Here is a 17,074-nt window from a genome sequence, read left to right as displayed (position 1 = left end):
CTAGTCCCTGCCTGGTCTAAAAACGAGCTCGGGTTGACGTGCGCTTCTATTGGTGGGGAGCTACGAAGGCCCCGCCCCTCATCACGTGGCAGTGGATTTCATTGCTGTGTGGACTGTATTATAAAGTCTGACTAGTTTTGGTTAATAGTACTTTACCGTTTTGATCAAGCTTTTTATTATCATTATTATTATCATCATTATTATATAAATTAAAAATGCTTAGAGAAAGTTTAATTGTGTATTTATAAAATATATAGATAAAAAGCTGCATGTAGTTTGAAGATTTTAGTTTTGAAATGTAGACTATTTTTGACGTAGCTTACCAACATATAAAAAATCCTGTTGTACTAATTGCAGTTATAGTATCATTTTGAATGAAGTTTAAATATTTTAAATACTATATTGTAATATTTTTCACATGGGATACAAACAGTTTTTACTATATTTATAGGCTATAATTATATAGACTGTAAAATACGTGTAACTCAAATTATATAATAACATTAAAGGCGGGACTGGAATTTTATATTTTGTAAATTAAAGTCTTGGTGTTTTGTAAAGAGTCAAATCTCATATTCTGTTTGGTAATAGTTGGCACTGTGGCCAACTTCTATTTTTTTCATTTTAACTTTTAAAAACATATTGTTTCAAGTGATTTAGAAATAATATTTTTTTCGGAATTCAACGTCTAGTGATAACAAGTTTAAACATTATTATATTGATCTAACATCATAGTTCAATTTTCAGGCTAAGCCAAAATTTCACATTTGTCCTAAAACTCAATGCTTAAATAAAAATTTCGCAAATTTACTAGGTCACACAAAATGAAGGTGCCACAATATGTTCTACACAGAGCTATAGTTGGTTCCCCACAGAAGATTTTACTCATTAAAAGATTTTTCCAGATTTTTGTGAATGGCTCTTTAAAACCAGTTCTTTCATGGCATTGTGTAGCACCTTTATCTTTAAGAGTGTATGAGTACAATAGATTTTCTTGATTTTCTCTCTGAAGTGAAGAAAACAATCTGAGGCAGGGACGCATAATGTATCAGCTACCACAAATACTATCACAAACTGTAAAGAACAAATGCAGGGTCAAATCCAAAACATTGTGTCAAAAATTACAGAAATGTTCTGATCCTTTGAAATTCCGAAATGTATGCAGTTGGCAGCACCAATGAAGCCACACAGATGAGTGGCAAAACATCTTCAAACAAAAAGAAGAACCATATGCTCTGGAATAAATTTCTGGACACAGAAGCACAAACATACGCATTTAATGTATTATTACATTATTCATTAGAATGTTGGTAGTCTAAGTGAGTAAAGTTGTTTTCATATTCACCAATGTTAATATGATCAAAAGACCCATTTTTTTAAATATGTTATCTCTGCGTTTTTTTGAAAAAGCAAAATGGTTCCAATTTTTGTGAAAATCGTTTAGCTATGATCTTGTGATTTTGATAAAACAAAGAGATTTCCTTTGTGATTGTTCTTTCCAGGAAGTCTTTGTGAGATGTGCAAATGTTAACTCAAGCTGAACTAGAACACAGTAACAAGAAATAGTAATAATTGCGTTTGATTCTACATGATTACCCAGCATTCAAGGTCATGAAGTCCACACAATGCAACTCTGGCTCTGAGTTAACTCAGGCACTGTTTGGTTCTGGGAGATGGATTCTTGATGAGCTCTCTTGGGCTCGGTAATTCTCTGACTGCTGACAGACTCGAACAATGCAGCTGTGCCTGAGAAAGTTCCCTCTCTGAAGTTTTCAAACCCTTTATAACAAAAGAATGCTCACCATTGCTTATAGTTTCAGTTTGAAGATTAAAATGGGCAAAAAAGAGGCTCTGAGATGCAACAAACATAGTGGAGATTTTTGTTTGACAGAACTGATAAACCGTAACCCTATAAAAGGATTGCTTTCTCTGACTTGATACACAAAAAACTCATGCTTACAGAGTTGACAAGCCACTTTTTCCAAAAACGTTTAATTACTGGCTGTTTCTGATGTTATAGATGATATTTGATGAAGACTTGCCCACAAGGAGCCAAGAAAGAGTAATATCACTGAAAAATCTTCAACAGACGCATATGAAAAGATTTATAGAAATAAGCTTTGTGTTAAAGGGAAACCAAACATAACTAATAACTGACATCAAGCTGATTCTTGTGGCTGTATGTGTACTTATCTCCTGGTATTCCAAAGTGTGAAGGTGTGTTAAAAAAGAGGAATAAAGAACGGATTAAAGTGCCTCAGGGAAGCCCTTGAAAAAAGCCCTCTTCAGATCTGTAGATGATAGAAAGTCATTCACTGATTCCCAGTTTACAAGAACATATTGTTTGCATGTCTATTGGCCATTTATACAAATTTATGCCCATTTTATATTATGTGCTCCTAAAAGTTAACATATTATCTTACACATACTTAACAATATTATATTTTCCCATTCCAGGACAATTTTAAACATGTGATCCAGCATTCAGGAATTTGTACAATGGAGCTAATTATCATAACAACATGATAAAAGGCATTATCGTAGGAAAATGGGTTCTAGAGTTAAACGTAAGCAAAAAACTGATTCCCCCTGGCAGTTTAGGAATATATTAAACTATTATTTTACAGATGTTATTTGGTTTAGCTACTCTAGAGCAGTGGTTCTTAAACATTTATGTTGAATGGCCCCCTTTGTGTGGAGTGCATCACTTTGCGGCCAGCCAATTAAAGACTTATGTTCTTAAACTTAGACTTCTCAATTATACCCAGAACATATGAAGTTATATAATGCTGGAACATCAGTTCTCTGGTTGGTGGCTTTATTTTTCTGATATTTGACTTCATAAAATGTATGATACATTTCTATAATTCTTAAAATACCACAAAATCTGTGGCCCCCCTGCATCCATCTTGGTGCCCACAGTTTGAGAATCACTACTCTAGAGACCTCAATGTAAGAGAGATTACTGAAACGAAAAGAAACCGATGTTGGACATCTCACCGGTGTAAAGCCAGCTGTTATTTCTAAAAATCTCATTCAAGACGTCCTCTTAATCCTGAGATATTTTTTTATATCAATATTGTATAAAGATATTTAGCAATTGTGTATTTTCACTTTGTTATTAAGTTAACAGACATACAGGTTCAATTTTGAATAATTTAAATTATATAAATATTTTTTATATATATATATGTTCACTTTTTTGTGTTAAAAAAGTGAATAAATGATCAAATATTAATTAAAGTGTTAAATATGCAACATTTTAAAACACAAAAATACATCAGTTGGAATTTCTTTGCGGAGAAAATTAAAGTAGCACACAGTTGAAACTCTTTGATTTGGATTTTGGTGACATCTAGTGTATGTTTATAAACACGCAGTACATGTATTTGCTGTGTTAACACAGATTATCACACAGTGTTGGAAAAAATATTATTAAAAAAGTATTTTAATTTTCTCTTTGACTATTTAATCAAATTCTAATCTAATACTACCAAAATTGCTTCATCTTAAATCCAGTTAAAGTATATAACTGAGAGGTGATATTTTTTGCATTTCTGAACAATTTACGGTAACAACCATATTGAAAATGGCAATAAACAATCCATAGAATAATATAATTTTTGATGCTGATGCAAAAGCACAGCACTGACACTTTAAATAGACTGTTTTATCTTTTTATTTATTTATACCATAATGCTGCTTGTGTTAACTTGCTACTGCAAAGCACCCTGTTGAATGGTATAAAAAGCAGAAACTCACTTTGACAACCTAGGGCAGTGGTTCCCAAACTTTTTTTGGCTTAAGTGCCCCTTTTTATGATTTTTTCAAGCCAAGTACCCCTTGACCAGACAACATTTTACTTTAAAATACAGTGAAATGAGAGTCAAACCTTTATAATATCCAAATGTATTAATTTATTTGTATGCATCTTTGTGTAGTCCTAATTTCATATATAAATACTATTATCAGAATTTATTGATTTTCATTATTTATTCCTATATTATATAATATTCCTTATTATGTCAGTTTCTCTCACGTACCCTCTGCAGTACACCTGGGGGTACGCATACCCCCATTTGAGAACCACATACCTAGGGCAACCATACAAGACCAAGATTTCTTGTTTTTTAAGAAATTTCAGAATATTAAGAAATTCATTGAGAAGATCATCTACAGGGTTTCAGCAGGTATTTTTGTCAGTCCTGAAAGCATCTCACCACATGTGTCCTCAAAACCTGTGAAAAACAGCTGGATACAGTCTGCACTGACATTTTTAAGAGCATCTTTCACTCTGCTTCAAATGGACCGGTGTGATACCACTCCAGAAGAACAGATAGCATGGCTAAATCATTTCTGTCAAGTGACACTCACTTCTGTAGCTCCCGTAGTGTGTCAGTGCTTTGAAAAACTGGTTATGTCCTGTATTGACATTATTCATGAATCACTGGACCCTCTTCAGTTGCATAAATTAATCCGTGCATGACAGCACTCTTCCAGCCTTGGAAAACGCCCTTGAACACATTGTAATACATACCGAATCCATATATTTATTTATTGCCCACAGTTCTGCCTTTAACTCCATAAATACATTTAAAACTGAGCCTGGAGCAGAGTAAATACTGTAACTGCATATACTTGCTCAAAATGGCATATCTGAAAAATATAATTTTAACCTGCATGCTTGATTTAACAAAATTACCTTCAACAAATAAAACAGGCACAATATATGTCCTCTAAGCACTGCAATGAATGAGATTTTGAGCCTGAAAACATTCTGTGCAAGTAAACACTATGTGGGCACATCCTTGGAGGCTGGTCAATTTTTCACAACATCCAGCATTACACACGGCTGCTGCCTCAGCCCTAAATTATACTCACTGTTCACTCATGAATGCATCTCCACAAACTAAAACAACCACATCATCACATTTACTGATGACACCATCATTATGTTACACAAGTGATGGATGAAGATGAACAGCCTGGCCTCAGATGGCAGCTAAATATAAGAAATTAATATACAAAACAAGGGACAGATCACACACTATACAAGATTAAAAGAATAATAGACAGACTTGGTAGAATGTTATTCAGCTTAAATATCTGACCTTCATTGCTCATACATACAAATATATTACATAAAATAATGAGAAAATTATTGACATTGTGCGCCATTAAAATTAAAAATGTTTCAAGAAACACTTCAAACTGTACTTATCTTGCAGATGTTTGGGGAACAGTGAGATGAACGCAGGACAGAGAATACAGCAGCTGGAGGTGTTGTGTATTGTCACAGTGGAACATTATATTTATCCTATTCATCCTATTCTAATTCGGTGTCTGCAACAGGTTTACTCTTGAGAGATTGCTTAGGGCTTTCTATCATCTCTCTCTCTTTCAGCCAAGAGAGAGAATAAATCACATTATATCATACTGCAACACTGCTAGCTATTAAAGATGGGGTAACATGCCATGTCATGAAGTGTTAAAAGATGCCAGATATGAACTCATGCGTCAAGTCAAACTAAGTCATATATATGTGATTTGTGATCACTATGTGATTTGTGATATATGTGAAGGGATTAACACGATGATGTGTTGTGTGCTCGTGCTGTAGTTCAGTTCCACTGCCTGTCTCCAGCAGCTCATGTTTTTTCTGTTAATAATACAGCTGCAGCTCTCATTTGTAAATTTGATCACACTAAATACTCTTCGAAGATATGACTTATGCAATACTACTGTATGTACCCAAGATTATTATGAGATTGGAAAAAACTTGGAAAAAAGATTTGTTTAATTATTAAGATAAATTATTACATAGTAAACACATCCAAACTTCTTAAGACATTTTCCTAATCTCGGTTCGAAACTTCTCAAGGTTGGACTACTGCAATGCTCTCAAACCACTCCAGCTGGTTCAGAACGCAGCAAAAAGGCCTGATGTGACACCCCTTTTCAACTCAATTCAATTCAATTCAAGTTTATCTATATAGCGCTTTTCACAATGTGCATTGTTCCAAAGCAGCTTTACAGGGCCAAACACGAAAAACAGAAAAGGTAAAACACAGCACAGTGCATGGTGTTTATAGAACAAGCAAGATCATTCTAATAAATAATATACAGTTAATAAATAAAGAAATAAATGCAGTCTCCCGGTGAGCAAGCCAACACTGCCCTGCTGTGGCGAGGAACCCAAACTCCAATGATTGATTAATGGAGAAAAAAACCTCGGGAGAAACCAGGCTCAGCCGGGAGGGTCAGATCCCCTCTGACGTGTCATAGCTGCACTCATCTCTCCACTGGCTACTGGTTGAAGCCCAGATTCAAGTTATTAATGTTTGCCTACAGGACTATCACTGGAATCTGCACCAGCAAACTTTTCCTACACTTCTACACCCCATTGAGGACCCTGCGTTCAGCAAATGAGCGCCGTCTTGTATTGCCTTCTCAAAAGGGCAGAAAATCGCTTACCCGCTTATTCTCCTTCACAATTCCTTCCAGGTGGAAAATTCTTCCTAAGTAAGACCGGTCAACCACATCTGTCACAACATTAAAAAAACGACATAAAACCCATCTAAATGACTAACTGTAAATGTAACTTCTGCATGGTGCAGTCACATGGTGGGAAAATGCTTATTATAAACTACACATGACCCTGCCTGTGAAAACCCAGATGAAGTTTTTTTGTGACAAATTTAACCTTGATTTCTTTCATATCGAGTGGCACATGTCAAAAATCGAAATATTATGAAGCCAACATCTGGTATTTGTTTACAGAAAATAAACAAAGATATTGAAAACCACTGCAATATATAAAACCACTTGTCAGTATAATTAATAAAAATGTGAATGATTTTTATGTTTATACTTGAATAATTAAAATAAAAAAATCTATATTTACTGTGATAAACATAAATTACCTTTTTATATAGCAATGATTATATGACTACTTTGATCCTCTTGATCTCGTAATAAGATTTTGAGACTTTAGCCTGGGTTAAGCAAACAAGATCACATATTGAGATTGAGAATCATTCAAAATGTATAATTGAATATGGGTCGATGAAATATATGAAACATAACGACCACTCATCATGTGGTGCGACCAATGATATCAATAATTGTATTAGGGTCCGGATCACCCTGTCGGGGCTTATTTCTGCGATAACAACCGGCATTACATTTACATTTTCCCTTTCTTAAGCAATTTACAGTATGGTTGCAACTGATAATGTAGATGCATTATGAGGATACACAATTTTACCCCAGTATTATTTTTTATTTTTTAAACAATTATTGCAACAAGACAGGGTATATGACATAAACACGTTTATTTAACCATCATAGAGGAATGTTTGTAGAATGTATAGGATGTCAGAAAGACCATACAAACAAAAATCCTAAACAGCCCAATGTTATTATGATTAAATGCAAAAGGTGCACAGAAAAGAAATAAAATTGCTTTGCAGATGATGTATAAATTACACCTTGATCAGAGTTCAGGCGCTGGGGGCGTACTGCATGGCAAGTCTTTCAAACTCATTCTCCTGTGGAAAACATAATTTCTGAACTTGAGTAATATGTTTTTTTATTAAACAATGGTTAACAATTTGTTAACAGTTGTTTATTTACCAACTAGGGATGCTCATTTCGGTTAATTTCCCCAACCGAGAACCGACATTTTTTAAATAAAAATACATGCTGCATCTCATTTCGAAGGTGTTCAAAAACGTTTTGGAGGGCATTTACACATAGTTGCACGCGTCTGCACGCTCCATGAGTTAATGCTTAGGATGTTTTTCTTTCACCATACAGAAAACTAAAAACATGCATGATTTAATAGTTATTTAAAAACATATTACTACATTATTTACATTATTAAAAAATATGATTAATATTATTTAACTTAAAATAAACATACCTTTTAAATCGTTTAACTGAAAGTATTAACCGGTCAAAAATTTTACTATCGGTTAACGGATAACGGTTAAACGGTCAATATGAGCATCCCTCAGTCCCAACTTCATTATTCCTATGCCTTGATTGTATAAGCAAGACAGAATAACCTTACCTTAGCCAGATAATCCTTAATAAAGGAATGTGATTTGTGTGCATCTTTCAGTTGAGACAAATAACGATTTGTAACCTGTGAAGGAACATACGTCATGTTATACTGTACTATATATATATATATATATATAATATGCATTATGAACATCTTTACCGGAACCTAAATACAACACTATGACAATGGTAAACAAAAATTCCTTAAAGGGTACATAACTATGGATTTTGAAGCTCCTACTTTGGTTTATGGGGTGTCCTAGAACAAGTTTACGTACATAGAAGGTGAACATTTCGTTATAATAGGCAGTTATTCTTCCCTTAATTCTTGACTGACTCTCAAATAATTCGTTCTGCGATACATCTTGTCTAATCCCCTCCATTCCACTAGCCTAGTCTCATGTGATTGGTCAGATGGTCTAGTCTGCTGTGATTGGTCTAACGCGAAGATGGCTCACGAGCTACAGTGTTTGGGGGAGAAGTCCTAGCCAAACATAGGTGGGGACTTTATGCAGTGACATAAATCCGCGGCGGTTCGCCAACCGCACTAGGGACGACTCGTTTGCGTGATTCAGAGTTGACTCCCTTTATTCCATTATTCACCTTCGGATTTACAACTTGGCAGACTGCTTACCTTTAAACACGCCAACATTACCCAATGCATGTAATGTAATTTATTATGATCTCATGTTATGTACTCTTTAAGTATATAAAATGGAAGGGTGTACCAAAACTATTCACTTTTACTGGTTTTGAAGGATACTGACCTCGGGAGGCTTGCCTAAATGCTGTGTCAACACGATGAGATTAATGAGAGTCTCAGGGTGGCTGCTGTCCTATAGACACAAAATAAAATAATACAATTTCACTGCAGTAAAAACAAAACCAATAAGTGATCAATAGCTTCCTAGATTGCCCTCTAAGACAACCAACAACATAAGGGTCAATTAACAATCAGAATTTGCTTCTGATTAGATTGAGGCCACTTTTCACTGTATTTGATGCAAATACAAGTAATCACAATTTAGAATTGGTTCATTTAATTATATATATTACCGCGATGATAACGTAGGTCTTACTTTGTCAAGAGCATCTTGTAGAACTGACTCGGCCTCCTCCCACTTATTCTGAGCCATGTGACTGGCTGCCTGGCCGTTCAGCAGCAGCAGTGTGGGCGAGTTCTTGTCTGACATTTCCTGGAAGATGTAGAATGCATCCTGCAATTTCTCTCCTCCCTATTGATGCAGGAAAGATGAGAATAACATTTACTATAGACTATTCTATTGGAGGTAGAGGTTGTCTTTGGATGCGAAAGAAATCAATGCATATTTTATGCATTCTGTTGCAAAAGCAGTCCGTTATATTAAATGAAATAAAATAAAAATCTGCTTCTCGGTGCAGAAGACACCGCTATTTTATAATTCTGAGCTCCGTTGTCTTTCTCCTGGATCAGCATTGTCACGGCTGTTACGAAAATTGACCCGTTTTTTCTGAAGAGCAGACTAAGGAGAGCAACAAGGAGAGTCCGCTTTATTTTTTTGGGCAACTTGTTTGATTGATTTTAAACATGTACAATAGTTTTGTCAGAGTTAAATTGCAGAAGTGGTGTGGTGTAATTTTCCTGTCAAATAAGCGCTTTATAGCTTTAACAAATTTGTACAGAAGTTCAGAAATATATGAGAATGCACTTTATTTGCAAACAACTCCTTTCACGAATATTCAGAATTTATCAGAAGGGAGATGATGAAGTAGATGAAACGTTTCTTCTATTGTTTCTGCTGCCTGAATGGATGTTATTGTCCGCACGGAGGTTAAAATTGCAACGTTCGCGAGCTTCAATGAGTCTGCGCACCTGCACAAATGCGCAACTTAAAGAGAACATTGGTTGCAATATTTCTGTACTCTTGCTTTATATTTTTTAACAAAAAGTTGCCTGTGAGTAATTACAGCACAGTAATAATTAAAGTAATTAGAGGACCCCTTGCAGCTCCACCAAGAAACCCCTAGGGGCTGCGGACCCCCAGTTGAAGACCCCTGCATTAGATAACTGCATAATAGAAGGAAGCTTAATACTCACAACTGCAAGGTTGACCCAGGCTGTGGCAAGCTGGGTCAGGGTGGCGTCTTCATCTTGGTCTTGCATCTTTTTTAATTCTTTTCTGTGGAGGTAATGAACATCATGACAGCTCCATAAAGAAGTGCAATATCTTAAGACAGATTAAACGTTATTAAACAATATTTGTAGCAAACATTTTCAAAAGTAGGTCTACATTTTGTGAAATTGAAGGTAGTTTAAGAAAACATAGGCATAAATATCTAATAAAAAAAGGACCATACCTTGCCATATCCACTCTGTCCAACTTTAGCTGTACCTGGACAGTCATTGACATACTGCAAGAGAAATACAAAACAGTGGTAAACTTAAGAGAATTGTAATCAAAGTCCAAGAGGAAAACAGACATTTATTTAGAGGCGTGCCACGGATGAAACGAATATTATCGTTTGTTTTACATGTAATGCAATATGTATACACGATTTAAGCTTAAAAAAAGCTGTATTTTCCACATACCGTGCATGTTTGTATCTCCACTCTGAAAAGCGAAGTGTGCTATGATTGGCCAGTTAACCAGTGCGTAGTGATTGGTCTAATACTGCAATGTTTTGATGGAAATGTAACGCCTCTTAACATATTTGGAACATCAGGTTCCAAAGCAAATTGTACTGACAGGTACGCCACCTTACTTGCGTCATACCATGATATGATGTAGATTTGTGTGAGTGTGGTCACACGAGGCGGTTAAGGCAGGTCTGGGTAAGCATTCGCTTTTAGATAGAATGCGTGTTTGGTTCTGACACTTTAATTTTTGCAATTTTACGCGTATAATACATGCATGGACAACGTATAGCACACCAAAGACACAGTAAAACACGTATTCGCCCCATATGACACCTTTCAGTATATGCAATAAAACCTTCATAAATTCTGCTCTTACCACTCAAGACTGTCTCCCTGGTGCAGTGTCCGTAACGCCGCATCTGTGTTCATTTCATGCAAATAAATGGACGCTGCCATCAACAGAAAGGTTGTGTTTGAAATATCAACATTTTTAGCCATCTTTTTGTCTAGCTCTGCCACGATAGCGTCCCTTAAAGAAACAAAGTGCAAGAAATATTAGATGTCTTTAGATAAGATCCAGTTGACATTAAGCATAATAATAACTGATTAACTGACCAAATACAGAATCTGTACGCTCAAAAGCGCAAGTTAACATTCACATGAGACAATAACTCAAAAAACATTAAGTTTGACTGCACAGACCTCTTGCCTTCGTTGGACAGGTACTCTGCAAACATCCTAACAGCCTGCAGCTCCTCAGTTGAGCTGGCCTTGATGTCATCCAGTACCACACCATACTTTCTCTGTGCATCACAAATCATTATTGTCAACAAGCTACAGGAAATTGTATTTTTTACTGAAAACGAAACAAGACATTCGTTTAATTAAGTTTAACAAAGTAAAACAGACTTCTTTATAGTATACTGTTATACATATCTTATATTAGCGTCAACGTCATGCCAATATCATGTACTAACACTATTCAGACAGATCAGATTTTACCTGAGCAATGTATGCCCTGTACAAGAAAATATTCTTCTCGGCTTCTTTTTCGGGCGCCGACGTCTAAAAGACACACAAATGATCACACAGTGTCACTTGTCATTGCATTGAATTAAAAAGATACAAAGCCGGACAAGGTAAAGGATTAGCCTGCATGCTAACGCAAAACAAATCCAGAAACGCAAAAAATGGTTGGTATATAACGCAGAATAACGTTATATGGCTGGACAGCGCTCACCTTGACTTTCTGTGCTTCGTTTATGCAGTGTTGATAACTGCCGATATAAAATGCATTTTTTACATCGAACAGCTCGTCCACTTCGCTCTGCTGCGCCGCCATGTTTGCCAAACGTCAACTTTGTCGACGTCACTACTGTCCACGTAGAACCGGGAACTCTTGCTCGGGTGCGTTGGACTCGCTTCGTCGCGTCTGTCATATCGCCTCTTGTGGTTTCCAATGAATATTGCAACTGCTCTTCCCATTTAATAGAAAAAAAACAATGGTTTTATTACATTATAAGTGTAGTAATCAAGTTTTTGACAGAGTTTTTGGGTGGAGTATCCCTTAAAATTGTTGTGATACCATAGTAGATCTGAGTTGGTATGGTTTAGTTTTGGCCAGGTGGTTTGGTCACTGCTACATTTTCTTTACACTGTCGACTTTTATGCTTATTATGCTATTAAAATGTTACTTTCTGAAACTAACTTTTTTGCGGAAAAGTGATGTCTCCTCTATGTATTTCATTGTCAAACCAAGTTTCGAGCTATTGTTACGTTCTTCTTTCTCTTTTCAGTGTCGCAGTGCACAAACAAAGCTGTTCATTTCACTGAGACTGTTCTCTTCTCATTTACTCGTGTGATCTCAACCAGTTCTGATAGGCTACATCTTGACCTGACTTCATGCTTTAAGACAGTTTGAAAAACAATTTGCATAGGCTACATTGAAAAACATAAATTAAAGTAAACAGAAATTATTTTTTATTTACAAGTAAATGGTACACAGATTAAAAGTGAACATGTTCGGGCAAAGGTATACTTCATTAATAAATAAACAAATATACATAGGGTTACATGTAAAGAAGGGCCTCTTCTTTCAGCGTTATTCCACATTACAATGAGGAAAGCAGTGTCTCAAATTTTGAGGTCATTGTATAATTCAGCAAAGCACATGGGACTGCTCTCACAAAGCTTGCACCCATTCCATTATAAAAACCTCTGACACCATAAGCCTCATAGATTCCAACGAGTCCTTGAAGAACATTCACAGGTTTCTGAGAGGTTGCACTTACAGCTGGAATTATAAAAGAAATGACAGTTATCAATTTACATTTTATATATAGTTGTTGATAAAAAATACTTTTCTATTAACCTGAATTATGTTCAGTGAAACATTCACCTTGAGCTTGCTGCTGCGTTCTGATGATGGCGAGAGGGTAACTGGTGGCCTGTCCTGAGGCAAACGCTGCGAAACTGATGAGGAAGAGTTTAGGGTCACTGATGTGGCCTGGGTCCTGTCTGGCCCAGTTTAGAATTGACTGCCAGGAGAGAAATAGTATTATAAATAAATACAGAATGCATTTTTACCATACATAATTTATAACTCCGAATTACCTGATGCACTGCGCATTCCACTCCAGCATAAGGTATCATGCAGAGTATGCTGGGTTTGAACCCTCTATAGAAAGCTGCCACAGACTCATTCTGGTAAATCAATTTGGCACATCCCAGGACTCCATTGTATGTGCCAGCGGTCTGAAGATTGAGCCTTACTTTAAGGACCTGCAGAAAGCAAAAACAAATGTGAGAAGCTCACAAAAATATTTTTTTTATATCATTGACTTTCTTGGCTATAAGACAACAAAAGCATGCCATTAAATAAAATGATGCAGGTTCAAAAAAACATAAAGTTGAGTAAGGAATTGCAGAATTGTAAGTTTGAGTAAACACGGAACACAGTCACAGGAACATGAACAGAAATGTAATCTGTGCTACAAGATATAAGGTACAGGTTGAGTACTGCATTTGCAGTGTGAGACACTTTTGGTCATTTTAACACACATTTAAGGTCAGCACCTAACAGTATGAAACTCCAACCTGTTGTGCCACTCTGATACCTCTAAGGGGTAGAACACAGCATGTGCCACAGCCCCTGACACACAGCCCAGTCCAAACCTTTGATGGACAGACAGACTGTCCCTCTCGCCAAGACTGTACATCCTCATCTGTAAGGACAACCAGATAAAGAGAGTTCAGGTGCATGTGCATGTGTAAATACATATGTGTGTTTGTGTGCACACCTGAGCATATATGAAGCACTGCAGCATTGACTGTGGTGTTCCTTTAAGAACATTTACAGCATTGCCTTGCCACATGGATCTACAACCTCCTGTCTGAAGCTCCCGAAACCCCAGAGACACAGCTTTGGATTCAAAAACCTATCAAAAATATGGCAGCGTATTACTGTTTCTGTATCAAAACCTAATTTTGTGTACAGTCTAACATTTGACTATTTTAATTATTATCAAATGCAAATATTATTCTGACTGTTCAGGAAAATAAGAACTGCTTTAAAAGACAAGATAGATACATATTTAGTAGGCAGCAATATGGGAGTCTGTTCAAAACAGTATGGGTAAAGTCCCTTGCAAATGACGAATACCTGAAGCCGGGTCTTTAGGCGGTCAATTGGAGCTGTCGCGGTTCTAGACACAGCGTCTGCCAAGCCCGAAGCCAATATAAATTTCCCCCAGACTAAAGGGTCAGTTTCCCCTGGGGTAAGTTCAACAGGCATAGAGCGACTCTCACCTACATCAAATACCTAGACAAATACCTCAAACTCTATTATAAATTTCAACTCAAAATAACAAAAGCATTACAGGTTAACAAGTAGCCTATGATTTTTAAAACAAATTGTTGTCTGTACCAAGTTATGTTTCCAGGATGACACCAGCTCACTAATGTTTTCTGCTGGGTTAATGATGATGTGCTGTAGGAATTCTTCCCAGTCTACGGTCATTGAGTTATCTTCATCCATCCTAATGACAAACAATATGACCATCAATGATACAATACATTCAGTGATAATTGACAAAGCCTGAAGTGGTCTTACATTTTAATGATTTTCTTTGCATTGTGTTTTGATATAAGCAAACCTAACTCCTTAAACAGAGTCATGATATCCTCCAGGTCAATGGTACCTAAAAAAAGGTTAGATGAAAATAATATCACATATGAAACTGTACAGGCACAGTATTTTGTGAGCAGAGTATAACTGTCTTCCTTTCAATATTAAGTGAACTTAAAGGGGTCATTTGGCGGGAACACATGCTTTTCTGTGTCTTTGATGTGTTATAAATTGCCCATGCATGTATTACACACTGAAAATTGCAAAAACAAAGGATGCATTCTATCTAAAACTGAATGCTCACCCAGACCTGCCTGAAACGCCTTGTCACCACACCCCCACAAATCTACGTCAGTTCGTGGTATGATTTGACTAAGACCTCCCAAATGTATACACAAGTAAGGAGGTAGTACCTGCACAATTACTTTAAAACTTGATGTTCCAGATATGTTTAGAGGCATTTCAGTCACACGCTTGCAGAGTTCAACCAATCACTGCATACTGGTTAACTGGCCAATCAAAGCACACCTCGCTTTTCAGTGCGATGAGCTTTGTAAAAAATCCACGCGTTTCAGAGAGGCGGGGCAAAGAGGAGATACAAACATGCACGGTATGTGGAAAATTGGCATACAGCGTTTTAGAGCCTTAATTCGTGTAAACACATTGCATTACATCTAAAACAAACGATAATATTCGTTTTAGTCGTGTCATACAACCCCTTTAAAGCAGTTTGATTAGGAAAACAACCTGTCACGGATAACTTACCAGATTTATTCATGTCAAGGGCATGGAAATCTATTTTCCATTTCTTCTCTCTGTCCATCATGTAAATCAGAAACTCCTGATAGCTCAGACGTCCATCTTTATTTTGGTCATATTTAGACAGGATAGCCTGTACAAAAGATGCACGCTGACTCTGTTGCAGACTCGTTTAAAAAAGAAAGAATACAGCAGTAGTACTATCAGTTATTATAAAATATAAATAATATATTTTTAAATATAAAAATATACAAATATATAAAACGTCATACTTGCGCCTTTTCACATATTGGTACTACACCTATTCGTCGCATTTCACTATGCAGTTCCTCCAATGAAATAAAGCCATCTTTATTCTTGTCCAGTTTATCAAACAGGCTGCGAAATTGATCCATAATTAAATCGATATCAAATGTATAAGGCAAACTGTTTCTTTACAACTGACATATGGTTTCTGTGTTTGCCTCTTATATATTTCTCTCTTGATAACGCTTAGTCATGAGTCCCAGGCTCCGCACAGGATGTGGATCGGGTGGTCCAGCGCATTGGCATAATTTTACTGATAAACCCGATTGCTGTAACTAATTATAACCAGCAGATGGCGCTAATGATCAACATTACACTATTGTGTCTGGTATGAAAATGCGTATCATGATATAACCAAAATGATTGACAAGACAGACTTTTTTAAATTTAATGCAAACCTGTGGATATCTAACCACCGATAGTCTTCTCTATCTAATATTTTATGGAAAATCATGTTAAACAGGCAATGCGATTTTGGGTGAGGGGAAATTGGATCTTTTGTTGGGAAGCTGCCAACAGAGAGAGATTGAAGTACTAAACTTAGAATGAGCACTGCATGTAATATTGCCTGTAATTTTCTTTTATTTTTAGAAAATGACGTGCAATGCTACATCTGTGGTAACTAGGCTTAACTAACTTGTTGTGTAGACAGCAACAAACTGACAATAGGTCTTTAGAACGTTTAGAAGGTCTTTATATTTTGATGGTGTTACGTAATATAAACCAACGCCAAATAAAAAAATAAGGCCACACCAATTAAATTTTATGATAAAATGTAAGCTATGACTTATGATTATGTAGTTGTATAATGTATGCAACATTTCCTTAATGTTTGTTAGGTAATGATCCAAAGGAAAACCAAAATCAAGTCAGCAAATCATTCAAATACAGTTTAAATTGAATATTGTTATATACTGATAAAATAGACAAAGAGAGAGGTATTCCAAAAGGTAAAATATACAATGGTTTGTGCAAATATTGTAGTGCACATGGTGCAAATTAAACAACAACTATGCAGAATGCAGTATTGTGGTATAGTACTGGAATGTATGAAAACTAAACAGTAAGTTTAACAGTATACGAATTGTGAAACATATGAGAGGTGTTTACAGTAAGGGCAAATAAGCAGTTGTTGTACAAGCATTACAGTGCCCATGATACAAAAATGAGATAAAAAGTGATCGAAAACCACTAAAACA

At 36.1% G+C, this 17,074-nt stretch overlaps 2 protein-coding genes across 4 annotated transcripts; both read right to left on the bottom strand.

The window, feature by feature from the left end:
• Nucleotides 1-7,317: 7,317 nt before the first annotated feature.
• On the bottom strand, nucleotides 7,318-12,083 carry cope (COPI coat complex subunit epsilon). Its single transcript, XM_056743533.1, has 10 exons — nucleotides 11,925-12,083; nucleotides 11,687-11,749; nucleotides 11,387-11,487; nucleotides 11,061-11,213; nucleotides 10,405-10,458; nucleotides 10,145-10,226; nucleotides 9,147-9,302; nucleotides 8,835-8,903; nucleotides 8,075-8,149; nucleotides 7,318-7,550 (listed from the first exon to the last, which is right to left on the bottom strand). Exons 1-10 carry the CDS (start codon nucleotides 12,024-12,026, stop codon nucleotides 7,503-7,505), a joined length of 903 nt encoding a protein of 300 aa, XP_056599511.1. The 5' UTR covers nucleotides 12,027-12,083; the 3' UTR covers nucleotides 7,318-7,502.
• Nucleotides 12,084-12,641: 558 nt separating this feature from the next.
• On the bottom strand, nucleotides 12,642-16,103 carry slc25a24l (solute carrier family 25 member 24, like). Of its 3 annotated transcripts, none has more exons than XM_056743726.1 (10): nucleotides 15,842-16,103; nucleotides 15,576-15,702; nucleotides 14,796-14,883; nucleotides 14,610-14,721; nucleotides 14,346-14,504; nucleotides 13,984-14,121; nucleotides 13,801-13,908; nucleotides 13,298-13,465; nucleotides 13,083-13,221; nucleotides 12,642-12,977 (listed from the first exon to the last, which is right to left on the bottom strand). In XM_056743726.1, the coding sequence occupies exons 1-10, from the start codon at nucleotides 15,962-15,964 to the stop codon at nucleotides 12,796-12,798; spliced, it is 1,344 nt and encodes a 447-aa protein (XP_056599704.1). In that variant the 5' UTR covers nucleotides 15,965-16,103; the 3' UTR covers nucleotides 12,642-12,795. The 3 variants fall into 3 exon arrangements, with proteins under 3 accessions (XP_056599704.1, XP_056599706.1, XP_056599707.1); XM_056743728.1 differs by having other exon boundaries at nucleotides 15,576-15,769; nucleotides 15,842-15,953; XM_056743729.1 differs by having other exon boundaries at nucleotides 15,576-15,736; nucleotides 15,842-15,942.
• Between the last annotated feature and the right edge of the window lie 971 nt (nucleotides 16,104-17,074).

The sequence above is a fragment of the Triplophysa dalaica genome, chromosome 3 (assembly GCF_015846415.1).
Source record: "Triplophysa dalaica isolate WHDGS20190420 chromosome 3, ASM1584641v1, whole genome shotgun sequence".
NCBI classification, from domain to species: domain Eukaryota; kingdom Metazoa; phylum Chordata; class Actinopteri; order Cypriniformes; family Nemacheilidae; genus Triplophysa; species Triplophysa dalaica.
Note: the sequence above shows the minus strand (reverse complement) of the source record. Positions and strands in the feature narration are given on the sequence as shown.